The sequence below is a fragment of the Equus quagga genome, chromosome 15 (assembly GCF_021613505.1).
Source record: "Equus quagga isolate Etosha38 chromosome 15, UCLA_HA_Equagga_1.0, whole genome shotgun sequence".
In the NCBI taxonomy this organism is placed as follows: Eukaryota; Metazoa; Chordata; class Mammalia; order Perissodactyla; family Equidae; genus Equus; species Equus quagga.
In genome coordinates, this window is record NC_060281.1 from 80,653,741 (window position 1) to 80,681,498 (window position 27,758).

The following is a 27,758-nucleotide window of genomic DNA, read 5'->3' on the forward strand; positions in this document are numbered from 1 at the left end:
CAGAGGTGAAGGGCCACTACGCTTCCAATCAGTCCCGACAGAAGTGAGCTGCCCGTCCTGCGGGGGTATTCAAGTGGCTGGAGTGGAAGATGAGACTACAGGTGGGGTCGCGTCTCAGTGCCAGGCCGTGTGCTAAGCGCTGGATAAAGAGAGAAAGAGAAGGATGGGCCCTGTCTGTAGCACCAGGGCCTCCCCTATTGGACATGGAGCGGGCCGGACCCCCAGAAGAGCAGTCTCGGAATTGTCTGCTGAACAAATGAATGAATGAATGAATGAGCCAACGCGTAGAGGAACCAGCCACAACCACCTGTTCTCAGATGAGGACGCGGTCCCAGGCCGGGGAAATCAGGACCCCGAAATCTCAGGATTCCATCCAGAGCCCTCTCTCCGGGAATCGTGACGCCCATGGTCCAGGTGAGGAAACTGAGGCCCCCCCGGCCCGCGGAGGCGGCGATCGCGGGGCGGGGCGGGGGCCGGCGGGGGCGGGGGCGGCCGGGCGGCGCGGCGGCTGGAACCTGAGCCGGGAGGAGGGGCGCGGGCGGGGGCGCGGGCGGGGGCGCGGGGCGGCGGGCGGCCGGGATTCAGGAAGCGCTGCGCTCCCGGCCGCCGGCGCCGCGCTGTCCCGGAGGTGAGTGGGGCCTGGGCCCTCGGGACGGGGACCCCGGGAGGGACGGCCCAGCCGAGATCCCCTCGCGCCCCTGGGGACGTCTCGGAGGCTCCGAATCCCGGCCCCGGGCGCGGCAGGCGCGGGGCCCCGCTGGGTCCCCTTGGGCCGAGGACCACCTCTCTGGGCTTCAGTTTGATCGCCTGTGAAATGGGCGCCACCCTGGGCCCTGGGGGTGCGGGTCTGCGGGGGGCATCCCCGAGCCCCAAGCCCAGGAACCAGAGACGAGGCGGCCCTGCAGCCCGCGCTGGGGGCATCCCCATTTTGGGGGCTTGGAAGCGGGAGTTGGGGGGCCTGAGGTTAGCCCTCCGCCTCTAAGCAAGCAGCAGGAACTGGTGAGTCTGGAACTTCCAAAGGCCGCTAATTAGTTACTGAGTCCTAGAGAGGACTCTTCCCCTGGGGGCAGGGAAATCTTTAACCTCCTGCCCTGCCCGGGAGACTCCTGGGAGGTCCCTGAGGACAGGGAGAGACTCCCACACTCTCCACTTGCCTGGAGATACCACCCACAGACACGTGGATTGAGCCACCCACCTCCCCTCTTGGCCTAGCCCCAGCCGGTTGCTCCGTCCGTCCTCCCCACTTTGTAGTTGGGGAAACTGAGGCTCAGGTTGGGGTTTTAGCCAAGTGGAATTTAAGCCCAGGGCTGTCTGGCCCCAAAGCCCTCAGGGCCTGGTGCACAGGGGGTGTCCTGGGAGCTGCTGGGGCAGGGGTGGGCCTGTCGTTGCTCCGGTCAGCCTCTAAAACAAGGGCCTCTGCTGGGGGTGTCGGTGGGGGTGGGGCTGCGATGATGGGGGTGGGGGCGCGATGGCGAGTGTGGGCTTTGTTCTCCATGCTAAGAACCACTGAGGATTTAAGCTTTGCCACTTTATCTCTGGGGCGAGGACACGGGTCACTCGGGGACTGCCCTCGAGGAAGGTTAAGAGCTGGCCTCTTTAGAGAGGTCAGGGGGAAGGGGCAGCCCCCCCCCCCCATCTGCCAGGTTAAAAGTGGGGTCCGTGTGGGGGCTGTGTGGGCGGAACCAGCTGTAAAATGGGACTGCCGGAGGGTGACCCCGGGTGAGGACAGACGGCCTGACTCAGAGCTCAGTGAGTGCCAGCCCTTTATCCTGCTTGAGCTGGTAATTTTTGCCCCAAACATCTTGTTAATGGAAGGGCTGAAGAAAGGTAATTGGCCACTTCCACATTTCTCTTGTTTATTCTGTTGGGATAACCGTGGGAACCAGAACAGCTGGGGACCCCCTTTTCCTCCCCTTATTGGTATGTTAGAGTGGGGAATGGCAGCTGGTGGTCATGAGCCAGTCAGGTACCCATTTGTAAAACCAGGGCGGGTCGTTCTGAAATGGAGTCTCCCAGGCTCATGGACGGGGTGCCTGGGAGCCAAGGGTGAGAGCGAGCCGGGAAGGTGCCCGGATGCCCCGGGCGAAATCCGGAGCCGCCACCTTGCATCCGGGTGAGGGGCTGTGGACACTCCTCTGGCCTCACGTGGTGTGAGCTGGGCCTCAGCCATTTCCTCCTTTGCTAAGCAGACCGCCCTGGAAAGCCCACCTGTGCCAGCCCTGGGCTGGGCACTGACATGCACCTGGAGCCCAGCCAGCTCCAGCCCGAGGGGCGTAAACTGAGTGGTCCAAGGGAGACAGTGAGATGGGAGGAAGGGCTGACCCCTGACTGCTGCCCCCCTGATGCTGGCATTGCCCCTCATGCCAGCCGTGGCCTCCAGGCGGGCAGCACCCTCACCTGACCCTGTGGGCACCCAGAAAGGTGAGCACATGTGATAGATACTTGACAGATGTATGCTGTCGAATGAATGGGGGTCAGGAGAGAATACTGAAGGGTGGGAGAGCAGATAGGGAAGGGATCAGGGAGGGCTTGATCAAGGTGGCGTTAGAGCCACACCTTGAAGAATAAACGCGGATGTCGGGGAAAGAGCATGCAGGTAAAGACCTGACTTTTACCTGTTGCCAGGTGGGTAAACCTGGGGCTTGTAGAGCCAAGAAATTGTTCCATTTGTCTGGAGTGTGTGACGGGAACAAGAAGGGCTAAGGATCAGACAGGCAGGGGCTAGATCAGACCAGAAGCCCTAAAAGTCCAAGCTAGGAGGGACGTGCCGGACGTGTGGTCTGGAAAGGTCCCTCTGGCTGCAGAGTGGGGGCCAGGCTCCCCAGGCCGAGGAAGTGGTCCATGCAAGAGATGTAAGGCCCTGGGTAGGGGGAGTGGAGAGGGGCGGCTGGAGGAAGACGGAGGAGGGAGAGAAACACAGGAGACGTGACCTCGCTGCCTGGTGCTCCGTAAATCTCTATTGCACGACCGAGTGACTGAACACATCATTTTGAGAGGGCTGAGTCCTTCCAGCTCCTTCATTCCTATGCCCCATAGGCCCCCAACCTGCTGTTTGCCTCAGTTTCCTCCATTTGGCTGTTGGAAAGACACTCCAGGCCCCTTCCCAAGTCACAGGGACCCGGGAAGCAGCTCCTTTTCTTGTCGCACTCAGGATCCAGGGAGCCGAGAGGACATTTCATGCCGGCGGGCCCTCCGGAATGCCCCGCGTCAACGGTTTGGAGTGGAATTTACCTGTTAAACATTAATTCAGATCTCTTGAGATACTTGTCGTCCTGGGCCCCGCAGCTGCCACTCTGAACACTGGGTGTGCTGTTCTGTCTGGCTTCATCCAGGCTTGGCTGCATTAGTAGTCATTATGATGGTAGCAAGCATTTATTGAGCACTTACTGTGTGCCAGGCACTGAGCCAAACACTGTCAGTACAATTGGATACAAAATGACGATTGTGCCCATTTTTGTGAGGGAGGAACTGAGGTCTGGGTAGTGAAGTCCCCTGCCCAGGGTCTCTTCGCTGGGGAGGGCAGCGCTGGGATCTGCTCTCCCTTTGTCTGATTCCCAAATCCATGCCCTTACCTTCCAAGCTGGCCTGTCCCATTCTTCTGGACCCCGAGCCACAGGGAAGCTACTCTGCAGTTCAGAGAGGAGAAGCTGAGTTGCTCAGACAGACCCGGCCTTCAATCCAAGGCCTGCTGCTCTGGTACCAGGGAAGCTCGGGCAAGTCACCTGGGCGTCTCTGAGCCTCAGTTTCCTTATCTGGCAAATGGGTGTCAAATGGCTCTCAGTTCCTGCTTTGCAGGGACCGTCCAAGGCACACAGATGGGGCTCCGAAGCACCATCTTCTTCCTCACCCCGTTCCCCGGCCTGTTCCAGGGCGTGTTTTCCTCCCGCGCATGCCTGGGCGCCCTCGGAGAGCCCCTCCGTGCCAGGCGGGCGGGCGGGCGGAAGGGAGCAAGGGCAGATCCAGACTTGCGTTTGGACCGAGGAGCTGCGTTTCAGCCGTGGAACATTCACGGGCCTCGACTGAGCGCCAGGAGCCCTCAGTGTTTCCTACTTGGGTGACTTAATGCTTAAAAACCAGCGCCAGAGCCTGGCCACTGGGTTCGGATCCCGGCTCCCCGTGAGTTCCCTCACTCCCTTGGGCCTCGGTTTCCTCGTCTGTAAAATGGGATGATGATGGCGCCTGCTTCGTGGGTGGGTGTGGACTGTCTCTGGCCCAACAGGGACTGTTTAGCTTGTAACCAACGTCTGTCACCCGATGTTCACTTCGATGGTGTCACGGCCTCACCCCCACTGGAGTTGGGTGGGGACCGGAAGGCTGAGTCCCATTTTACAGCTGAGGAAACTGAGGCTCAGAGAGAGAAGCGGTTTACCTGGGGCTCATGGTAGACCTGGACCTGGAAGCCAGATGCGAGTGACTCTGGTCCCCTTGGGTCCCTGAAAAGCCCAGTGGCCAGCTCAGCTTCCTTCCTGGAAAGCCACCTTGGACTCACCTCTGTTGGAGTCTGACCCACCTCGTTCAGGTCCCGGCTCTGCCACTTGCTGCTGTGTGACCTCAGGAAGTGGCTTAACTTCTCTGTTCCTGGGGCTGCCACCCGGGGTTTGCTGGAAGTCAGAGCTCTGGCAGCTTGAGGGGGATTCGGGTTATTCTGGCTGCCACTCCTGCCCCAGCCTGGATGCCTCCTGCCTTAGGTGTCGTTGTGTCCTGTGAACTGGCACCCTGGAATGAGGAAGGGAGGCCAGGACCTCCCTTTCACTGTGACTATGATTTCCTTCTTGCCTCTGCACCCCTTCCTGATAATTGTCTTCCGCTTTCCACCCTGAGCCCTGGCTGCTGCTGGCTGTGTGGCCTCAGGGAGGTCACCCCACCTCTCTGAGCAGATTTCCTCATCGGTGAGGGAGGGTCACAGAGACTGTGCCAGGGGCGTAGAGAGCCCTCCATGAATGCTAGTAGGTCTGCCCCAGATGAGGTCAGAGGGTGGGAAAGACCACAGAAGGAGGTGGGGGCCCCAGGGGCAGACAGGCGGGCCATTTACCAAATGGGAATACTCTTATTTTTCTTGGGGTGGTGAGTAATGGCCCCCCTCCCCCGCGACCCCCCTGCCCTCCCCTGCACAAAGGGCCTCAGTCTCACCGGGGCCTGTTTTTCCCCGAGGGTGGAGTGGCCTGGGTTCCACCCGGCTGACCAGGAGAGCTGGCCACCTTCTGGGACAGCTCCTCGTGGGGGTGTGTGGGGGGGGTGTGTGTTTATGGGGCGGGGCCTCTTCCAACACATGCCCTGGGTGCGCCCCACGAGCTCAGGGGAGACCCCAGCGGGCAAGGGGCCGACTACCCTCAGGTGGGGACGTGTTGGCCTGGTTCCCTCCTGTCTCCCCTTAGCATAGAGGAGGTGCCCGGAATACGTGCAGATGGAGGGAAGGAAGGAAGGAAGGAGTGAACAGACCCATCACCGAGGCAGGGGCATCAGGAGAAACCGCCTGCTCGGACCCAGTGGCCTTGGGCGAGTGCCCTGGCCTCGCTGAGCCTCTGTGTCCTCAGCCATAGGATGGACCCATGGAGGCTCTTACCCTCACAGGGGGTCTCGAGGCATTCGGTGCTACGTTAGTTATCCGTTAAAGGGTGGGAGGGGGGCAGCTGGCTAGCTACCTGGTTAGTTGGGCTGAGTTTCAGCGTTCGCACCCGTCTGTCCTGTGGGGAATGACTGGGCTTGTCTCTGAGTCCCTGCGTCTGTGTCCATGAGTTTGCTCATTGATTCCTTGAGTCCATTCATTCAGCAAGTGTATCTTGAGCAGCTACTATGTGCCAGGCCCTGGTCCAGGCCCTGGGGACCCAGCAGTGCCTGGAACAGAGGAGGTCCCTGCCCTCCTGCAGCTTGAGTCTGAGTTCCCGTCGTTCCACACACCGTCCTTTGGGGACTTTACGAGGTCCTGACACCCACAATGACCAAACAACCCACTGACAGGGGCTGCCATTTGCTCCCTCTTAGAAATGAGGAAACTGAGGCTCAGAGAGGTGAAGGGATCCACCTGGGGTCGCACAGCTACTAAGTGGCAAAGCCAAGTTCAAACTCCGTCTGTCTGCCTGCAGCACCCCAGCTCCTCATGCCCATGCCCGCCTGCCCCGGTGAGCTCCAAGGGCATTAGAAAGGTGGCCCCAGGGAGAGGGCATCCTGGACCCCAAAGGGATGGACTGAAGTGCGTTTAAAAGCCGATGGTTGGAATCCTAGCCACGTTCCCTTCCTGCTGAGTTGTGACCTCAGCTGGGTCTCTCGGTCTCTTGGAGCCTCAGTTTGCTCATCTGTGAAATGGGGATGGCAACAATGCCCACCTCAGACTGGAGGTAAATGTGAAGGTACTCAGCGCATGGTAGGTGGTGGGTAAATGTCAGCCCCGCGCTCCCGTCCTCCTGGCAGTTAGTTTCTTTGTCTGGGGATGGAGACAGTAGTATCTAACGTCTAGAGCTATTATTTGGGTTAAGCGGAAGGTGCTGGGTGAAATGTACCAGTGCAGCAGGCACCGCCGATGGTGGGGTTTCGGGCATTGGCCTCGGCTGCAATTCGAAGCAGGTGACCAGAGACGGCAGCCCGCATTCGGCACAGGCTGGTGGTGAGGTGGGCTGCGGCGGAGAGAGGGTCTCAAACCTGCTTTCTGCTGCCTTGGGCTCCCTTCCCCGGGCTCCCGCCCAACTCGTCCATCCCACGGTGTCTGCCCTCCTCTCTGACTTGGGAACCTTGGGACGTTTGTGCGTGGGAACGAGGTGGAGGGGTGTGTGCATGGCTGGGTGGGGGTCCTGTCCCCTCTGGGTCTCAGCCTGTCTGCTGGGAGATAGGGCGGTGCCTGTCCCGGCAGCCTCCCCGAGGTGGCAGAGATGGAACCGAGGAGGTGAGGAAACCCTTTTGGAAGGCGAAGGCTCCGAGCAGAGTCACCAGCCGGGCCTCGGAGCCGGTGGGTCCAGCCCCACTCCGCCCTGCGCTCCCTGGACCTCGTCTTTGTTGGTCACCTACTGTGCATCAGGCAGTGTCCTCAATGCCTGAATTAGCGCGTTCAAGCCTCACCACTCCCTTTGGGGTAGGAGCTCTCATTTTATTTTTTAATTGAAAGCATGAATATTCAGTACGACAGTAATTATAAAGCCAATATGGGGTCACCCCTCCCAGGTGGCAGTAATGATTTCCCCCATTTTACAGAAGAGGAAACTGAGCCCCAGAGAGGCAAAGTGACTTACTCAAGGCCACCCAGCCAGTGAGGGGCAGGTGGGGAACAGAATATAGGTTGGGCGGTTTCTGAGGCTACAGAATTTTCTCTGGCGGTGGGGGGGAGCTCTGTGGCTGTGACTGTCCTCCAGGAGAGGGGCTGGGCCGGGGAGAAGGGGGTCCCAAGCTTTTGAGGTCTCCCTCCTCCTGGGCTGGAGCATCGTGCTCGTGCTCCGAGCGGAGCTGAGTCTGAGGGGTGGGATCCTGGGGCTGTGCTCTGCCGGGATGGGGGTGAGGAAAGGGAGGAAGAAGCCGGGGCCTCCTGGGCCAGAGGCGCCATGTCCTGGAGCCTGTGCTGTGTGCCAGCCCCTTTATGGACGTTTGATCCCTGTGACGTCCCCACATTGTACCGAGGAAACTGAGGCTCGGGGAGGCAGAGCCGCTTGCCCAAGCTCACCGAGCCAGGAGGCGTTAGTGAGATGTTGTCCACGTGCCATACAACTCACCCTTTCGAAGAGTACGATTTAGTGGGTTTTCTGCATATTCAGAGCTGTACAGACATTACCACTGTCTAGTTCGAGTACGTTTTCCTCTTCCCCAAAAAGGAGCTCCAGACCCATTAACAATCACAGCCCTTCCAATCTCCCAGCCCCTGGCGGCCACTAATCTGCTTTCTGTCTCTGTGGATTTGCCTGTCCTGATGTTTCATGTAAATAGAGTCCCAGGAGATGTGGCCTTTTGTGCTGCACGGCGCATGCTCTGAACCCATTCAACCACACTGCCTCCCGGGGGTTCGCCCAGGCCCGGGGACCCTTGGACGTGAGTGGGTGCCCGTGACAGCTCGGAGGGGTGGTTGTGCACCCTGGCGGGAGCCCTCCACCAAGGACTTGTGAAATGACCGGGTGACTGCTGTGGCCGCACTGGCCGTGCCCTCTGTGGGGCCCGGTGAGTCACCCCAGCCCTGCCCCGCCTGGGTGGTGCGAGCTTGAGGGGGGCGCCCTCCTGGCTAGGGGGACCTGACAGGACACTGGGGCTCTGTCTGCCCTGGACAGGCGGCCACTGTGCGGCAAACAGGAAGCGGGCTGGGCTGAGACCTGCTAGGTAAATACAGGCTGGCTGAGGAGGGTGCCCGGCGTGGCGTGATGCCCCCACTGCTGCCGCCCACCAGGGGCCGGGGCCTCGGGCAGCCTGGCGGGCAGCAGTTTTGCCAACAGGCTGGGCTCCCAGCCGGCTGCTCCCAGTGGCGGCTGCTCTGAGGTGGCTGCCAGGGTGCCAGGCTCCAGGCCCAGCTGCTCCGCCTTCCTGGCACTCATACCTTCCTTGGTCCTCCGTCTGCTTGTTCATCCATCTCTAATAATAATAATATAATGATACCAAGGATGCTCACAGTGGCCGTCCTTTACCGACTGCGTGCTCTCTGCCAGGCCCTGGGCTCAGCTTAACCCTCACACCAGTCCCCTGGGAGAGATGGTATGATCATCACCATTTACAGCTGGGGAAACCGAGGCACAGGAAGGCCAGGTAACTTGCCCAGGGTCACACAGCTGGTGAGCTGGCAGCCACCCACCCCTCACCATTCTTGCTTCACCCCCTTCTTCCACCTCACCCGTCTTGAGGCCCCTGGTCCTTGTAAAGTACCCATTGAAGGCACAGGTCCTGGGGCCACACGGCTTCTAATCCTGCTTCCCCCTTGAAGGAGCTGAGCAACACTGGACGAGAGACGCCACCTCTCTGAGCCTCAGTTTCCTCCCCTGGAAGGTGGGGGGTTGGACAGAGCTGGTGTTTCCTCTCCAGCACCAGGAAACTTCAGGCTCCCTGGCCACCCCTCCAAGACTGATCTGGAATGACAAGTGCTCAGAGTCATGTTTAGTCTACGTACCACGGGAAGGGGAGGCCCCACAGATTGGGCAAGGAGCCCCAGGATCTGCGGGGAGAAAGTGCACTGGAGGGCCAAGCTGGTGGCATAGTGGTTAAATTCACATGCTTCACTTTAGTGGTCCAGGGTTCACGGGTTTGGATCCCAGGCACGGACCCACAGTTGCTCATTGTGCCATGATTTGGTGGCATCTCACATACGAAGTAGAGGAAGGTTGGCCCAGATGTTAGCTCAGGGATGATCTTCCTCAAGCAAAAAGAGGAAGATGGGCAACCAATGTTAGCTCAAGGCCAACTTCCTCACCAAAAAAAGAAAGCGCTGGGTCTCTCTAAGAGCCCAAAAGCTCCCCCCTGCTCTGCCTGCCTCCTACCCACCCACGCATCCACCCACCCACTTACCCATCTTTTCTTCCTTCCCACCTACCTTCTCCCAATGCCTCAGGCCTCACCATTCCTCAATGTCCCCTTAGAGGCACCTGTTACTCTAAGAGTGAACAACAAGGGAGCTGATCTAGACTGGGGAGCCAGGAAGGCTTTTCAGAGGAAGTGCTGGCTAAGAGGAGACCTGAAGAATGGGAGGCAGCCAGTGAAGGGGAGTTCCAGGCAGAGGGGACGGCCAGGGCTAAGGCTGGAGGAGGGAAAGGCCGGCTGTCTTCCCTCCTAGACTGTGAGTTCTCTGAGCTTCCACTCTTTCGTGCTTCCCCGGTGCCCTGCAAACAAGTGGCACTCCACAGATGCCTGTTGGGGTGAATTGATCCCAGGAGGGAGGGAACCAGCAGGAACTGGTTCTCTGGAGCCCTTCCCCGTGGGGTGGAGCACCTGCAGGCCCACACTTGCCCCCGTGTTTAAGCAGCTTTCCTTGGTCGCAGAATCAGGAGGACGGGATTTGACAAATATGTGCCAGGGTTTCCGTGAGATCGGGCAAAGCCACAGGGGTGAGGGGGAGGGGAGCGGTGAGGCCAGGCCCCTCCCTCCACCCTCTGTGTAGGGGGCGGGGATGGAGCCGGAGACCTCCGCCCTCCAGGGAAGGCCCCTGCCCTTTGCTTTGTCATGCGATTTGCTGCTTAGGGAGGGGTGCTCGACACAACTCTGGTTATTCCCACAATGACCCAGTTAAGATTCCCAGGGCAGGTGAGGAAAGAGAGACCCAGCTCTTGAGCAGGGGGTCTGCCAGCCAACTCCCTGATCTGTCTGTCTGACGTCAAAATGCTAGCTCCCACTCTGTGCCCTTTCCTCAGGGCATGGGCCCCAACTGCATCCCCAGGGGCCATCAGAGGAGAACGCATGACCCTTGGGCAGAGAGGAGGGCTTGGGGACCCTGGCTGAGCCCTGTGTCCCCTCCCCCTGCTGGGGACCCCTGCACCCCTTAACTCGGCCACTCCGGAGTCCTTCGGGTCTACACAGCTCTTCACACCGTCAGACACGACTCTGCTTCTTTCTTTGTCTAGCTGTTTACTTTGTTGCCCCCAGAAGGTCAGCCCCAGGAGGGCAGGGATTCCTCCGTCTTGCTCACCTCCGTGTCCCCAGTGCCTGGCACACAGTATGTGCTCAATAAACCCTTGTTGACTAAATGAATAGGCGAATGGTTTCTAATCCTGCTTCTTGGGCCCAGAGATTCAGATCCTCTCTCTGTCCATCCTGCCACAACTGCCCTCTGTGCGCAGACTATAATCTCAAATACATACTCAAAAAAACGATTTAGATGCGTAAAACAAAAATGTTTGAAAATCGCGGCTTTAAATGAACTCCATGGGGACGCAGTGTGGGAATGTTCACACTCATGCGTAGACGTCCTGGGTTGAGTCCCTCAGGCTCGCCTGGTGCCCGCTGGGTCCTGCCTGCTGCAAAGGCATTCCGGTGGGGGGTGGTGAAGGGCCCCGCGACGCCCTGCTCGCAGCGGGCACACGCACCTGCATGCACACGTGGGGAAAGACGCAAATGAGCGCACACAACATTCACGCGCACAGGAGGCGCACGAGGCCTCCCTGCCTCCCCCTGGCCTGCGCCCCTCCTTCCCCCCTCCGTCTGGCAGGGGTTTGGAATGTGTAATGACAGCCTACGGAGCAAATTAGAACAGGGAGTGAGCTCTCTCCCCGACCACAGAGAACAGGGCAGCATGGGGAGAATCTGCCACAGAGCAGCCGGGCAGGCTGTGTGTGCGTGTGTGTGTACACATATGTACATTTGTGTGTACATGCTCACTGGTGTGTACACGTGCTTGGGTGGCGTGGTGTGGAAGGAGTCCAGGGTTAGGATCGGGGGTCCTTTATGGCCAGTCACTCCCTGGGGAGCCTTTGTGGCTCCTCTCGGATCCTCAGTTTCCTCAGCTGTAAGATGGGAGTAGTGCCCCAGCTTTGTGCACCAGGCTCTGGGGGGTTAACCGAGGGAGAGGCCGGGAGGGGCTGGGTGAATCCGACCGTGGGCCGTGGCTGCCAGGCTGCAGACTACAACACTTGTGTGCGTGGGAGGGGTGAGGAGGGCAGGGAAGGGGCCTGTACCACGGGGTGATGAGGACGATGACGGCGTTTATCCAGTGCTGACTAGGTACCTGAGAGACACCTGACCTGCCTTATGTCATGGCAGCCCTACAGGATAGCTGTTATTGTGACCCTCCTTAACCAGGAGGGAAACTGAGGCTCAGAGAGATGAGCATGGACTGTAGCCATAATCGTCACCTCTCAGGGCTGTCGTGCACCTTGAACAAGATACAGTAAGGGCTTGGTGTGGCACCAGGCCAGGCCCAGTCAACCGAGGGGTTAGGGTGGTCCAGGCTCTGCAGCCAACTGCCCGGATTTGAATGCAGGCTCTGTTGCTAAGCTGCTGTGTGGCCTCAGGCAACTCACTTAACCTCTCTGAGCCTCAGCTTCTTCATCATCTATAGAATGGGAATTATAGCAATACCTACCTCCAAGGGAGGGTTTCTCAACCTCAGCACTACTGATGTTTGGGCTGGATCATTGCTCGTGGTGGGGACTGTCCCGGGCACTGTAGGATGTTTAGCAGCCACTAGAGGCCAATAGGCCTCTCTCCTCTGCACAGTGTGACAACCAAACATGTCCCCAGACATTGCCAAGTGTCCCTGGGAGCAGAATGGCCCTGCTGAGAGCCCCTGGCCTCGGGGTGCAGTGCGGACCTGGCAAGGGTGCGTGTGTGAGGCACTGAGGCTTGTGCCGGTGGACCGAGGCGACATGGTCACAGTGCTGACGGGGTTATTTCGTAATTACCAGTTCACCATAATTAAAACGCTAAACGCGGTCGCCATGTGCCTCGCCCGAGGCTCCCTGAGCGAGTGAGTGGCTCAGAGGGGGTTTGAACCCGGGGCTGGCTGACTTCAGAGGCTCTGTTGTGGAGCCCCCAGGAAGCCTGGATGCCATGCGGGTTGGGGTCCCTTGGGGGGGGCTGCAGTCATGGCAGGGATTGAGGGGCTCTCCCGGCTGCCTCCCCTGGCCTGGGGAGCTCCCTGAGGCGGGTGTCCATTAGGCCCTGCCCCCGTGGGGTGAGGGGTCCCTGGGGAGGGGTGTGGTATTAGGGTGTGGACAGCAGAGGCACGTGCCTGGCGCCTCCTCTCCCTCTGACCCCGGGGTCCCCGATGAGGCCACCAGGGCTGTGCCTGGGAAACCCGCTCTTCCCCCTCCATGCCTGCACCCCAACGGACACCCCTCCCTGCCTCAGCATGCCCCCTGTCCCTGCAGAACCAAGGCCACACTCACATGGCGGCCTCGAGGGGCCCCGGGGCCCGGTCTCCCTCCCCCACCTGGCAGGTGGACTGGAGCTAATGTCTCCTGAGCTCCTACCGGGTGCCAGCCCTGAGTGGGCGCTTCAGATTCCCGAGGTCCCTGTCATCTCCCAAGAACTCTAGGAGGGGGCGTGGTGACCCTGGCTTTATGAGTGGGGAAGCTGCGGCCCAGAGAGAGGAAGTGACTGGCCTGAGACCACACAGCTGCTAACTAACCAGGGCCCAGACAGAACCAGGTGTATCTGATTCCAGAAACCACTCCTGGCCCATCCTTTTCCCTTTGATTATATCAGCGACAGCCCCCCGTTTAGTGCCAGGGGCGGCACTGGGCATGTCCGATCTCATTTCATTCTTCCCAAACCTGTGAAAAAGCTGCTGCAATTGTACCCATTTTACAGATGAGGAAACTGAGGCTCGGGAGGCTAAAGTGACTTTCCCGAGGTCGCACTGCATGTAAATAGCAGGGCTGGGCTTAGAAGCCAGGCCTGGGTGACTCACAAGTCCAGGCTGTCCCTCCCCACTGGGGCCCAGGGGCGGCCAGTCCCCAGTGGGAACTCTGACATCTGTGTGCCCTGCCGTGCCCGCCAAGAGAGGCCCCTTGCCAGGCCCTCACTTCTGCGGCCCAAGCCTTCCCTCCTGGCAGCCCAGGACAAACAAGGTGGGAGCCAGTCTTTATTGGTGCCTCTGCTGGTGTGTCAGGCGGGGAGGGAGAGACTCAGAAAAGAGGGTTTTTCAGACATCTCCTTGCAGCCCGGGCGGGATGGTGGGAGTTCCAGGAAATGGGCCCTCAGTGCCAGCACCACCCGCCCAGCCGTGCACCGCAGAGGCCAGGGGCTGCCAGTCCGCCAGCAGGGCCCTGCCCCTCCCTGCCCTTCTCCTGGCGAAATGCTGGGCCCGGAGCCGTGGGTTCCAGTGCAGCTCTTCTCCCCACCAGCTCTGTGACTGCCCCTCTTAAAGCTCCAGTTTCCTCACCTGAGAAATGGAGACAAAGAACTCCTTTGTCATAAGGTCGCTTGTCCCTGCGGTGCCCTTCCAGTTGCTGGGGACACAGGAGGGCACCAGACGGCTCATTCCCTGCCACCCGGTGCTCGCAGCCGGGAATTAACTAATCCCGTGAACGCGCAGATGGGGAGGGCTTCCCGGAGGAGGGGACAACTGAACTGGGAACAGAGGCCGGTGGGAGTTCACCAGGCGGAAAGAGGAGGGAGGGGTCAGCCCTTGGCACTGGGGGAAAGTCAACTGAAGTCTTGGAAGCTTGATTTTCTGTTCTGTAAAATGGAGAGCGTGCCTCCCAGTGGTCAGCGCGGTGCCTGACATCCCCATTTCACAGGTGAGGAAACCGAGGCTGTGAGACGTTGACTTGCCCAGCATCACGCAGTTGCTCGGGGTGGAGCCTGGCTTCGAACCCTGCTCTGTGGAGCTCTGAGGCTGGTTGGGTTGGTCAGGCGTAAGCCCCAGCCTCCGGGTTTGGGGTCCAGGGTGGCTCTGAGGCCCGTCCTCCTCCAGCCGATGCCCAGGGAAGCTGGACCTGAGGCAGACAGGCCTTTCCAGGCCTCTGAAAGAGGCTCCTGTTGCAGCTCCCGCCTGGGGCCGGCAGCCAACCACATCTGGGAGTGGCCACCCCACACCCCTGTCATTACAACCGTGGCTTTGAAGCGGCTGGCAGCAGTGCTGTTTGCCTACGTGGGAGGGGGCTTCCTGGAGCCCCCACCAGTGGCAGACTCTGCCTGACTCCCCTCCCGTTCCCTTGCAGGCCGAGCAGTGCAGACGGGTGCGGGGTCAGAATGGCGGACCCCAGCGAAGGCCCTCGCACAGGCTCTGGGGAGATGGCCGAGGCCCCCGGGGATGAGAGTGGCATCCCTGGTGGGGAGGCCTTCCCCCTCTCTTCGCTGGCCAATCTGTTTGAAGGGGAAGACGGCTCCCCCTCGCACTCACCAAATGATACGGGTCGCCCTGCTGGCCCCAGCGATGGGCGGCCAAACCTGCGCATGAAGTTCCAGGGCGCCTTCCGCAAGGGGGTGCCCAACCCCATTGACCTGCTGGAGTCCACCCTGTATGAGTCCTCGGTGGTGCCCGGGCCCAAGAAGGCACCCATGGACTCGCTCTTTGACTATGGCACCTATCGTCACCATCCCAGTGACAACAAGCGGTGGAGGAAGAAGGTCATAGAGTGAGTATTGCTGGCTGCCTGGCCAATGGTCTTCTCTGTATTGAATTCATCCACCCACCCACCCATCCATCCATCCATGCCTCATCCATTCATGCATGCATGCATCCATCCACTCATTCATCCATCCTTCTTTCCACCCACCTGTCTACCCATCCATGCCTCCATCCATCCATGTATCCATTCCTCCATCCATCCACTCATTCATCCATTCTTTCTACCCACCCATCCATCCATCCATGCCTCCATCCATCCATCCATCCACTTATCCATGCATGCATCCATCCATCATCTACTCATTCATTCATCTGGCTACCTGTCTTTCCACCTGTCCATCTACTTGTCCAATCCATCCATCCACCGTCCACTCATTCAAATATCTATTTACCGTCTGTCCATCTGTTGTCTATCTGTCCAGCCATCCACTATACAACCAACCTTCTATTTATCCACCATTTACTCATTCAAACATCCATCCATCCTCCCATCTACCTAGTGTTTCTGTTCATCCAGTCGTCAGCTATCTATCAAACTATTTATAATTCATTCATTCATTTCATTTCTAATGTCTTTCTTTTTTCCTTCCTTCCTCTTTCTTTCTCTCTCCCCCTCTTCCTTCCTTCCTTCTTTCTTTCCTTTCTTCTAATCACCAGTTCATTCACCCAGCTATCTGCCCGTCCATTTGTTCGTTCACTCATTCATTTGCTCAGTCACTGACTCATTCACTCATCTTTTCATCCATTTGCCCATCCATCCATCCATCTATCCATCTACGTTCTCCTGTTGGCACACCCCCCAGCTGCCCGTCCTGGGTCTTCTCTAAGCATCACCTTCATTTCTGGGCATCTCGTGGCCTTCCTGGGACTTGGGGAGAGTTCAAACCTCCAGCCAAGGCGTTAACCCTTTCTTTCCCGTGAAGGAGGCTGGCTGAAAGAGGAGCAGGAGAGTGGAGAGAAGCCCCTGGCTGGGGTAACAGCACGTGGCCATCTCCACGGAGTGGTCTATGGCCATGGCCATAGAATGATGCCTTTTATGCCAGGCCTAGCTGGGGACAGGGAGCCTCCAACCCCCGAGGTCACCTCCCGCCAGTGGGCTCTGCCGAGCTGAGTCCTGCAGCCGGGACTCCAGACTCATAGGCATTTGCACGGCACCTTCATGTCGTTTGTGTGGCACTCTGCAATCCCAGGCCCCCAGGGTTCTGTTTCCAGCATAACCCTGGTGTCTGTCACCTGCGGACTCCTTGCCTTGCAAGGTTGAGTTCTCCTTCCTGGTTGCTTAGGGAGTCTGGGGACTTCCCCAAGTTTTTGGCAATTTAGGGGAGGGAGTGGGGCTTACAGTCTCATTGTCCCCTCTGCTCCCAGCCTCTGCTCCTGGTGGCCTAGTGCAGTTTATGATCCTCTCTAGGTCTGGACCCTGCTGTTCCTAACGTGCCCTGAATTGACCCAGACTTGGAAACCAGCCCCTTTGCTCCATCAGCTACTCATCCATTCATCCAGCTACCCATCTTTCCACCTGTCCACCCGCTTGTCTGGTCCCTCGGTCCCTCATCACTCACTCAAATATTTATCTACCCGTCTATCCATCTGTCATCTATCTGTCCTGCCATCCACCCACGGAAACCCCAGAGAACCCCTCTCAGGCCCCTGTGTGTTTCTGGAGGGCAATCTTGAAGTCTAGAGGTGTCCTCTGCTCACCTGGTCCTCCTCTGTCCCCTTGCTGGTCACAGACTCATTTATGCCCTTGAATGAAGCCCATTCACCATCTCAGCCCTTGCCTGGTCAGGAGCTGTCCCCTTTATTTATTGGCTGAGTCACTGATTCGTTCAGTGAGTGTTTCTCTAGCACCCACCACGTGCCGGGCAGTGGGTGGGTCCTGGGGCTCCGGGGGTGAGCCAGACGGGATTCCACCCCGTCAGTTTAGACACTGAGTAGCCTTCATTGCCACCTCCAGTTTGGAGGCCAAGACAGGTACTAAGCAAGTAAATAAGCACAGGACTCTACAGTTCCAGCTGGGGGACGTGTTAAGGTGGGAGAGGGGAGCTGGTACAGGAAAGGTGGTCCAGGAGGGCTTCTCGGAGGAGCTGACATTTAAGCCCAAAGCTAAGGGGTGAGAAGGGGCAGCCACATGGGGGAAGGAGGGGTGGGGAGTTCCAGGTGGAGGGAGGTGCACAAAGAAGGGCCCGAGGCTGGAGAGGCTCGACGTGTCCAAGGAATGGGGCCTCATAGTCCGCACGCTACTGAACGATCTGCGTGGCCTCTGCTCACGGTGGAAACAGGCCCAGGGTAGCGAAGTGCCCCATCCCTCGAGGTCCTGTTGGAAGCTGGTCGCTCTGTGTCTCCCTTTCCCCTCCCTCAGACCCCCTCCTTCGAGCCCTCATCCCCACCCTGTGCCCAGACTGTCAGGGCTAACGGCTTTGGAGGGGCCGTGGAGGAGCTGGGGTGTGGCTGCATGGGTGACAGCTTCAGGCCCCAACGGCTGCCTCAGCGAGGTCTTTTAACTTTGTTTGTTGGCTCCAAAGTTAAGCTCAGGAGCAGGTAAAATGGGGGCTGCACCCTTCTCTGTGCCCCCATCGGCAGGAGGGCCCCTCTCTCCCCCTCCCTGGAGGCCCTGCCCCACAGTGGAAAGTCTGGGGACCGGGCGGAGGAAGGAGGGGGAGCAACTGTCCACTTGCCCCGGCCAGCCGCCGGCTTTCTCTGCCCCTGTAGCCCCCCCTCGAGCCCCCCCCCCACTGCCCACAGCCTGCCGTGGCCTCAGTCTCCCCTCCCCCTCCAGCCCACCTCCTCTCTGTCATGGTTCACCCTCTGCTCCCCCCTCTCCCCTCTCCCTCCCTGTCTCTGCCTCTGTCTTTCTCCCCTCTATCTTCTGGTTCACGTAACAGATTCTCACTGCACCCTGGATGTGCCAGGCCCTGGGTGGGTGAGGATGTGACAGAGAGGGCTCCTGCCCTCGGGTGCCCCCGGCCAGCTGCACCCAGCTCTCTGTCTCTCAAAACCTAGCACACAGCAGGTGCCCAATTAATGTTGGTTGAATGACCAAATGAATGTCTGTTTTTTCTTTACGTTCTCTTTCCATCTCTTCCTTTCTCCTTCTCCTTCTGTGTCATGTTCTTTCTCCTCCTGCCTCTGGCTCACCATTTCTCCCACACACGTACAGGCTCTGGACACAGTGGGGGCTAAATAATAAGATTAATATCAGCTAACATTTATTGCGTGTTTACTCTGTGGTAGTCCTTGAACTAAGCACCTCTGTGCATGGCCTCATTTGTCTCAAATGTTTGTTGAATGAATGAATGATTGAATAAATGAATGAGTTACTTTATCTTTTAGTCTGGTGTTCCTCCTTTATTTTCTCAGTATCTTTATCTTTTTCAGTCTCTGATTTAGTATAAGTACTGGATAAAAATGGAAGGGTGGTTAGAGGGATGGATGGATGGATGGATGGATGGGTAGTTGGGTGGCTGGGTGGCTGGATAGATGTATGGGTGAGTGGCTGGGTGGATGGATGGGTAGAGGGGTCGGTGGGTGGATGGATGAATGGATGGGTGGTTGGCTGGCTGGCCGACTGGGTGGGTGGGTAGGTGGATGGATGGATGGATGCATGGATGCATGGATGGATGGATGGATGGATGGGTGAGTGGATGGATGAATGGGTGGGTGGATGGGTACATAAATGGCAGATGGATGGATGGGTGGGTAGGTGAGTGGGTAGATGAATGAGTGGGTGGGTGGGTGGCTGGCTGGATGACTGGGTGGCTGGCTGACTGGCTGGATGGGTGGATGGCTGGATGGGTAGATGGGTAGCTAGATGGGTGGCTGGCTGGCTGGGTGGTGGATGGGTGGGTGGGTGGCTGGCTGGCTGGGTGGTGGATGGGTGGGTGGCTGGCTGGCTGGCTGGCTGGCTGGGTGGATGGCTGGATGGGTAGGTGGATAGTTAGGTGGGTGGCTGGATGGATGGATGGCTGGCTGGGTGGCTGGCTGGATGGGTGGGTGGGTGGCTGGCTGGATGGGTGGGTAGATGGGTGGGTGGGTGGATGGGCGGGTGGGTGGATGGTGGGTGGGTGAGTGAATGGCTGGGTGGATGGCTGGGTGGATGGGTGGTTGGCTGGGTGAGCGGATGGTGGGTGGATGGATGGGTGGGCTTGTATGTTTCTTTCTATCTGTCTCCACCCAACACATAATAGGTACTGGGTATTTTGTTGGATGAAACTTTCCTTTGTGTCTCCAACTGTCCCTTCCATCTCCGTCTGGTCCCTCTCGAGGGCCCCTAAGTCCAGGGATGGTGGGGTGGGCAGGAGACAAGCTCTCCCATCACCCTGCCTCCCTGCTCCCTTCAGGAAGCAGCCGCAGAGCCCCAAAGCTCCCGCGCCCCAGCCGCCCCCCATCCTCAAAGTCTTCAACCGGCCCATCCTCTTTGACATCGTGTCGCGGGGCTCCACTGCCGACCTGGATGGGCTGCTCCCCTTCTTGCTGACCCAGAAGAAGCGCCTGACTGACGAGGAGTTCCGGGGTGAGCCACTCAGGCAGGGATAGTGGGCGGGCCAGTCAAGGGTCGGGGGAGGCCTGGCATCAGGGGCCCCCTTTCCTCTCAGCATCTTCCCTTGGGTCAGTGGGCTGCACCGGCCGGGAAGGACACTGGACAGGGAGTCTCGTCCTGTGGGTCCTTCACCATATTACTTAACCTCTCTGAACCTTCGCTACCTTCATTCATTCATCCTTCATTTCTGAAAAGGTTAGCATCATGGGTAAGCAGAGTCTACCACGTGGGTTCACATCTCGCCTCCCCCACATAGGGGATGCGTGGACTCTGTGAGCTGCAGTTTCCTTGTCTGTGAACTGGGGGTAATGCCAGATGGCCCCACAAATCAGTCTAAGATGTCAGGCATGGTGGCACTTGCTGCAAAGGAGGGCCTGTCCCCGGAAGGCCGGGCGCCGTCTACAGCTCGGGGCTGATGAAGCGTCCGCGATGTCCAGGGGCCATTGTTTGACTTCAGGGACTTCAAGGACATTAAATGCCAAAACAGGGTGGCCGAGCCTGAGGTCTATTTTTCACGTAGACTGTAGACCTTTATCAACCGGATTCGTTGAACACCAGAACGGTACAGTGCAGGGTCGTTGTGTCCGTCAGAAGAGAATTACCGGATTTATGAAAAATATTCACTCAGGGTGCCCGCCAGACGATGTGGTCCCTTGTTTGGGTCACAAGTGTAGCATTGTTGGGGGGGGTCCCCTCTACCCTCAGAGTGTCTCAGTGATGGTGTGAATAATCTTACTTGGAGATAACCCACATTTAAGCCCTGGCCAAATGGCCCCGCCTGGCCCCCGAGTTCATACGTGGGGAGCCTTGGGGCAGAGCGAACCCCGGTGAAGTGGGGACCTCGTACCTGTGCCCTTAGCAGAGTAGAGCAGCGCCAGGCTGGGCTTGCCAGGGATTCCGGCTTCTACTGAAGGCAGGACCGAGTGGGGGGCTCTTAGCCTGGACCGGGAGCCCCCAGGCGAGTGCGTGTCTGTGCATGAGCCCAGGGGGAGCCTCCAAGACAGGCTTGGGGGTCCCTGAAACTGTAGAGAATGGTGCCTGTGTAGAGAGGGGTTTGCCGTGAGACCCATTAATTAAGCTCGTGCCCCTCGTTTATTCTGGCCCCTTCTAAGGCCCTGGACCTAATTTTGAACTCATAATTGTGTTCGTTTTCATAAACAGGACCCCCAAATTGTGTAGGCTTCAGGCCCCGCAAAACCTGGATCCGCTCCTGCCTGTTTTTCTAGCCAGAGGCCCATGAGCTCATCTGATACTCAGGGGAGTCAGTGACACCCCCTCACCCTCCCTGAGACCCCAAAATTTGACAGCCTCCAATTTGGCATTAATTTAGGACCCCTCCCTCCAACAGCCCCCTGGGCAGAGCCACTTCGCCACCTGGTGGTTGAGTTGTGGAACTGCATGTCCCCATTTCTGGGAAGATGCTGTTCGGCCTCTCATCCCCGGACCCAGGCTGGCAGCCCGCCAGCCTGCTATAGCCCGGGTCTGGGACTGCGGAAACCCAAATTCAGAACTAGTACCGTAGCCCGCACAAACCACTTGGGGTTACCCGTGGTTCGGAATTTCCTGTGGTGCCCACCTCGTCCCTTCACTGAATGTTTATTGACTCAACAAATGGTTATTGGGCACCCACCAAGTGTCAGGAGCTGCTCTTGGCATGGGGCGAGCAATGGTGAGTGAAGCAGCCATGGCCTTGTCCTCAAGTTTCTCACAGTCTCCTCGTGAGACTGACATTGATCAAGCAATCCCAGAAATAAATACACAGTGGAAAACTGTAGTGTGTCAACAAGAGGCTGTATCAGAGGATTTGACCTAGTCAGGAAAACCTGGGAGAGCTTCCTGGAGGAGGTGACACTTGAGCTGAGTCTGAATGAATTGCAGTTAACCAGGTGAAAAGAGGAGGAAGGATGTGAACGGATAGCATATGCAAAGGCCCTGTGGCTCATCATGATCAGAGTTGTTGCTCTGGGGTGACCACTCCAGCTGCTATGTGGAAAGTGGATTGAAGGAAATCAGAGAGGCTGGGAAAAACCAGACAAGCGTCTTGGGCAGGCAAGAGAGATTGTGGTTGGACCAGGGTGGTGACAGCAGAGATGGAGAGTGGTGGAGGGATTGGAGAAACAGGAGGTAAAATCGATAGTATGTGCTGGAGGGTGGATGTAGGGGAGAAAGAAGGACAAGCACAAAGGTGACACAAAGGTTTTTAGCTGGCTGGGGACACCCTTCTCTGAGAGGGGGACATATGCCATCTGGGAGAGCTGAGTGTGGACAGAATCCCCCAGGGCCTTGGCCAGCACTGGGGCAGCTCCCTGCCCATTAGCAGATGGGGGACGGGAGTCCATTATTCATTCAAGAAGCAGTTACCTGGTGTTGACTCAGGGCTGGGTGCCAGGGGCCCTGCGGGAGGCAGCCTGGGACGAGGCTGGTCCACGTAGCCTCACGCCGGGGCGCTGGGCCTGGGGTTCAGGTCTCCGCGAATCTTTCAAGTGCTCTCCACTGATTCCTGGCGTCCAGAGAGAGGATGTCAAGCAGCTCCCCTGGAATTACAATGGCAGCAGTCTGAGCGATCCTGTCCGCCGGCTCCTGTCTGCCTGTCACTGGGCTCAGAGAAACATCTATTGGCTCATTGATTTCCTTTTTTGGGCTCAATTTTCTAGAAAGGAAACTGTAGCAGAGTAAAGATCGCACAGAAATCAGAGGCAAAGACAAGATTGAGCCCCAAAGTGCCTGGCTCTAGAGCGGGCACTACAGCCCACTCCCGCATCTCCCACCCCGACCCACCCCTGCATCTCCCCGTCCCACTCCTGCATCTCCCACCCCGACCCACCCCTGCATCTCCCCATCCCACTCCTGCATCTCCCCATCCCACTCCTGCATCTCCCGCCCCATCCCACTCCTGCATCTCCCCGTCCCACTCCTGCATCTCCCCGTCCCACTCCTGCATCTCCCCGTCCCACTCCTGCATCTCCCCGTCCCACTCCTGCATCTCCCGCCCCATCCCACTCCTGCATCTCCCCATCCCACTCCTGCATCTCCCACCCCATCCTAATCAGGACCATTCCCGATCCTGTCCTTGCATGGGGCCATTCCCGGTTCCCCAGCACCATTTTGGCCTGTCCCTAATTCACAGGGGAGTTCTCTTTTCATTGACTTGCTCTTTAAGATATAAATCAACTCCTGTAACCATAAACATTACTGCAAGCGAAAGGAAATTGCAAAACGACATTAGCAAGCATCAGTGGGCGGTGCTGAGGGTCTGTTAGGACCAAGTGGAGCCGGACTTCTTGAGAGAGATTTGACAATGGGATAAAACCTTGCCCTGAGCGGGCCTTCAGTGTTGCTATTGCTGCGTCCGGGGGAGTCCCCGACATCCTCTCCCGTCCCTCCTACGGTAATTCACGTCCCCCCTGGCAGGCAGTCCACACCTTGGGGAACACTGTACCCCCTCTGCTTCCTTCTGGCACACTAGTTTCAATGCTTCATGGGAAAAAGATCTATGTTCCAACAGGTGGGCCTAGGCTGCGCGTGCTGTGTCTGGCTTTCAGAGGTTCATAGTCTCCGTTAGCATATTAAAGGCTCTGAGAAGTCCTGCAGACGACATGGTTGGCTTTGTTAACCCATGTTTGATTTTTTAAATTCCCTTTAGATATGTTTTGGTAAATCCTGATCTCTCTGTGAGATGTGGGAGATGCAGGAGTGGGATGGAGTGGGAGATGCAGGAGTGGGATGGAGTGGGAGATGCAGGAGTGGGATGGAGTGGGAGATGCAGGAGTGGGATGTGCGGCGTCCCACATTTTTAAGAACTACTGCCCGCCTGAGTTCATTTGACCCTCTCGGTACCATGGAGGCAGACAGGGAAGAGGCTCAGAGAGGAGGCGTGACACGGTCAGGACCTCTGGCTCCCCGCCCAGGCCCCTGTCCCCTGCCGGGCCACCCCTGAGCAGCCCTCAGCCTGCACGTCTCTCCCCGCAGAGCCGTCCACGGGGAAGACCTGCCTGCCCAAGGCCCTGCTGAACCTGAGCCACGGCCACAACAACACCATCCCGGTGCTGCTGGACATCGCCGAGCGCACCGGCAACATGCGCGAGTTCATCAACTCGCCCTTCCGCGACATCTACTACCGAGGTGGGCCCGGCAGGTGACGCGGGGGCGGCAGGCACCATCCTCTGTCTGAGTCCCAAGAGCTTGTACCCAGGAACTGATTGTTGAGTGAATGAATGAATGAATGGAGGAGCAATAACTACCCCTTTCAACTTGGATGTTCCGTTTCAGAATCAAAGGTTCCAAGATCCTCAGATGCACTGAGGCTAATGACCCGTGAACCTGGAATTCTGGACCTAAGATGCTGTGGGCCCGGAGGCCCCCAGGGTGTAGGATAACAGTTCTCTGAGCCAACAGCTCTAAGAGGCAGAGGTGTCACGAGTCCCGGGTCCACGGTTCTAAATTCTGAGGTCTGTGAATCAGGCTTGACCTTTTGGATTCCGGGATATGAAGATTCAGCCTGTGGACTTTATATCCTGAGTCCAAAATTCTGTGAGACCCCCATGCTGTTGTTTCCTCTACAGTTAGACTCTTGTGAGGCTAAAAAGTTCCCAGATTTGGGATCGTACAAGTTGAATGTCCTTTGAGCTTAAAATTCTCTTCCCTGAGGCAGCAGATCCAGGACTTGATGCATCGACCCTCCATCCGGGGAGCATCTGCGGGTCCGTTGGCTGCCCTCGGCTGGGGCCGGCTGGGGCTCTGGCCTCCGCTGCAGCCTCCACTCGGTTTCCACACTCTGCACCCACCCCCCTCAAGCCGGGCGGGTCTCTGCCCTGACGGAGCCCCCGTAACTGTCCCCCACCCCCTCCCCAGGTCAGACTGCCCTGCACATCGCCATCGAGCGCCGCTGCAAGCACTACGTGGAGCTCCTGGTGGCCCAGGGAGCTGATGTCCACGCCCAGGCCCGGGGTCGCTTCTTCCAGCCCAAGGATGAAGGGGGCTACTTCTACTTTGGTGAGGAGGGGACTGGTGGGGCTTGGGGGCACCCAGAGGAGAAGCTGGGGGCTGGGGGCTGCACGGTGATGTCCACAGCCCTGACCCCTCCCCAGACGCCCAGGGCCGCCCTGGCCACGGACCCAGATGGCGCCCTGTACACAGACCGTGTGCTGGTCTCTGTCCCTGAGGTCTCGCCTTTGAGGAACAGAGCATGAGCTCGCTTCCCTGAGCCTCAGCTTCCCCATCTGTACAATGGGCATCATGAGAACCCCTAGGGTCGTGATGGGGTGTCAGCCCCACATCTTATCAAATGCACCCTTTAATCCAACTTAAGCTGGGACCAACGGTCGGATTGCTGGGACTAAAGGGCCACCACCATGTCCCACTTGGACCAGTGAAAGATTTTGAATTTTACCCCTGCTTAATAAAGGCACACGTTCTGTGGGGTTCAGGGACAAAGTCCTTAAAGAGTCCCTCGTGGCCTCCAGATCGCGTGGCCATGCCCCCAAAGAGCCACACCGTCCCCCCAGCATCACCCACAGAAACGTGTCATCACCAGGGGACACGTACATGTGACCATTGGCACCGCGTCCAATGTCCTGGGGGCTGTGCCCCGAGCATCCGCAGGCCGAGCCCCGCCCTGGGCCCCCCCCACTGAGCTCCCCAACCCACGCCTCCTCCAGGTGAGCTGCCCCTGTCGCTGGCTGCCTGCACCAACCAGCCCCACATCGTCAACTACCTGACGGAGAACCCCCACAAGAAGGCCGACATGCGGCGGCAGGACTCACGCGGCAACACGGTGCTGCACGCGCTGGTGGCCATCGCCGACAACACCCGCGAGAACACCAAGTTCGTCACCAAGATGTATGACCTCCTGCTGCTCAAGTGCGCCCGCCTCTTCCCCGACAGCAACCTGGAGGCCGTGCTCAACAACGACGGTCTCTCGCCCCTCATGATGGCCGCCAAGACGGGCAAGATTGGGGTGAGTGTGGGGCCGGGGGGCACGGCTGCCCCACCCCACTGCACATACACACACAGACAAATACACACATACACACACACAGGAGGGGCTGCTGCTGGTATTCATTATTATTAATTTGCACACCCCCTCCCATCATGCCAACCCCAGTGTGCAGCTGTCCCAGCTCAAGAGCCTGCTCTGGCTCCCTACTGTTCAGCCACGCTACTCAACTTCATCCCAGAGCCTCTGTCCTCATCCCACCACATGGATGCTCACGCCCGACTCCCACCAGCTAGGACAAGCCGCTGATGTAAAACTGAGTCCCAAGGCTGCAGCCCTGCTGTACTCCCGTACACTCCACTGTTGGTGTCATGACTCAGCCCTAACCTGCTGAGTGGCCCTGCCCAGTTCCTTCCCCTCTCTGGACCTCACAGCACAGGGTCTATGGCAGGATTTCTCAGCCTGGAGACTACTGACATTTGGGGCTGGATGGTTCTAGGATGGGGGGTGTCCTGTGCATTGTAGGATGTTTAGTGGCATCCTGGCCTCAACCCGCTAGATGCCAGGAGGACCCCCACCACTTGTGACAACTAAAAATGTCTCCAGGCATGGCCAGATTGTCCCTGGGGGCACCATTGCCCTGGCTGAGAACCCAACCTGGAGTGCTCCGGAGTCAGCCCCACCTGGGCCCACCGCCTGGCTCTACCGCTTCCCAGCGTGTGACCTCAGGCATCTCACCTGCCTCTCTGTACCTCAGTTTCCCTGTCTGCAAAATGGGATAATAATAGTGCCCTGTGGGATCGTGTGGTTCTGACAACTAAACAAGATGCTCCACTTCAAGCTCTTAATAAAGAGCCCAGGATGAGTAGAGAGTGGGGGTTATTGCTGCGCTTTGAAAATATAATGAAGTTACTGAAATTGTAATTGATACCTGAGTCCTGGAGCCATGGGAAAGGCCTGGCTTTAAATTCTGGCTTTGCTCTTCGAAACTGTGTGGCCTTGGGCAATCCCCACCCCCTCTCTGTTCCTCAGTTTCCCTGTGTCTAAGCGAAAGATAGTCGCAGTGGTATGGGAAGGGCTGAATATGATAATTATTACTAGAATTAACATATTCATGAGGTTGTCTAGTTGCTGTTTTAATTACATAAAGAAGATATTCATTCCAATTCAGACTTTCAGGGCTGGCCTGGGTTCAGCCTGGCTTCAGCTGACCGCCCGTGTGGCCTCAGGGGACACCCTTCTTGAGCCTGCGTTGCTCATCTGTAAACCAGGATGGCAGGAATGACAATGCCACAAGAAAGGGCCCGGCACCCCCCTCCCTCCCCTCCATCCCGCTCTCCCGGGAAGCACCACGTGCTGGGCTGCACTGGCCCCCGGGGCCCCTCTGATGAGAGGCACCGAGCAGCGGGGTCCTCTCCGGGAGCCCTGACCCTCCTCGCTCCCACGCAGATCTTCCAGCACATCATCCGCCGGGAGGTGACGGACGAGGACACGAGGCACCTGTCTCGCAAGTTCAAGGACTGGGCCTACGGGCCGGTGTACTCCTCACTCTACGACCTCTCCTCCCTGGACACGTGCGGGGAGGAGGCCTCCGTGCTGGAGATCCTGGTGTACAACAGCAAGATCGAGGTGGGCCCCAGGGCAGGGGGCGGGGCCCGGGGAAAGAGGGGTGCAGCTGACAGCCGGGGAGGGGCCTAGGCGTCTGGCACTGGGGGAAATGGGAGGATTGTAAGGGTCAGGCTTCAGAGACAAGAGGACTGGGTCAGGATCCTGGCTCTGTAACGTGCCTGCTGTGTGACTCAGGACAAGTGCTTCAACCTCTCTGAGTCTTGGCTCTCTCTTTTGTAACATGAGGATAAGGATAGAGCCTATCCCATCTGGTCGTTGGGAGGAGCAAATGAGTTCGTTTTAGAACAGCCTGGCACAGAGTAAACGTTATGTGTCAGCTATTATCATTAGTAGTCGTTACATGAAGTTTTGAAAGCTCTTTTTTTCACTTAGTAGTTTTTGCGAACATCGTTTTGCACCATTAAATATTCTCCTGGAATATCATGGCTGCGTGTAAATGTACCACATTCTAATTAACCATTCCTCTCTTCTTGGTCATTTGGGTTTGTTTCTGCATTTAGCTGTCAGAGTAACACTGCAATCGCATCTTTCTGGCTACATCGTTGCACAGATCTGGGATTATAAAGAAAACTCAAGTCATTAAAGGGACAGCATGCTATACAAATGGGGCAGAAAATGCTGGGGCCTGGGTACAGAAGGTCTCCCTTCCAGCCCTGCTCTGTTAGCCTGGACAGATGCCTTCCCTTGCTGAAGCT

At 58.1% G+C, this 27,758-nt stretch overlaps 1 protein-coding gene across 1 annotated transcript in view; it reads left to right on the forward strand.

The window, feature by feature from the left end:
- Nucleotides 1–570: 570 nt before the first annotated feature.
- The window catches only part of TRPV4 (transient receptor potential cation channel subfamily V member 4), a 36,472-nt gene continuing 9,284 nt past the window's right edge, over nt 571–27,758 (forward strand). Inside the window, exons 1-7 of the mRNA XM_046640915.1 lie at nt 571–628; nt 14,553–14,969; nt 19,300–19,472; nt 23,469–23,621; nt 24,351–24,491; nt 25,157–25,455; nt 26,884–27,063. Coding sequence (XP_046496871.1) covers nt 14,584–14,969; nt 19,300–19,472; nt 23,469–23,621; nt 24,351–24,491; nt 25,157–25,455; nt 26,884–27,063 — 1,332 coding nt within the window. The 5' untranslated portion in view covers nt 571–628; nt 14,553–14,583. The remainder of the gene's footprint in view (nt 629–14,552; nt 14,970–19,299; nt 19,473–23,468; nt 23,622–24,350; nt 24,492–25,156; nt 25,456–26,883; nt 27,064–27,758) is intronic.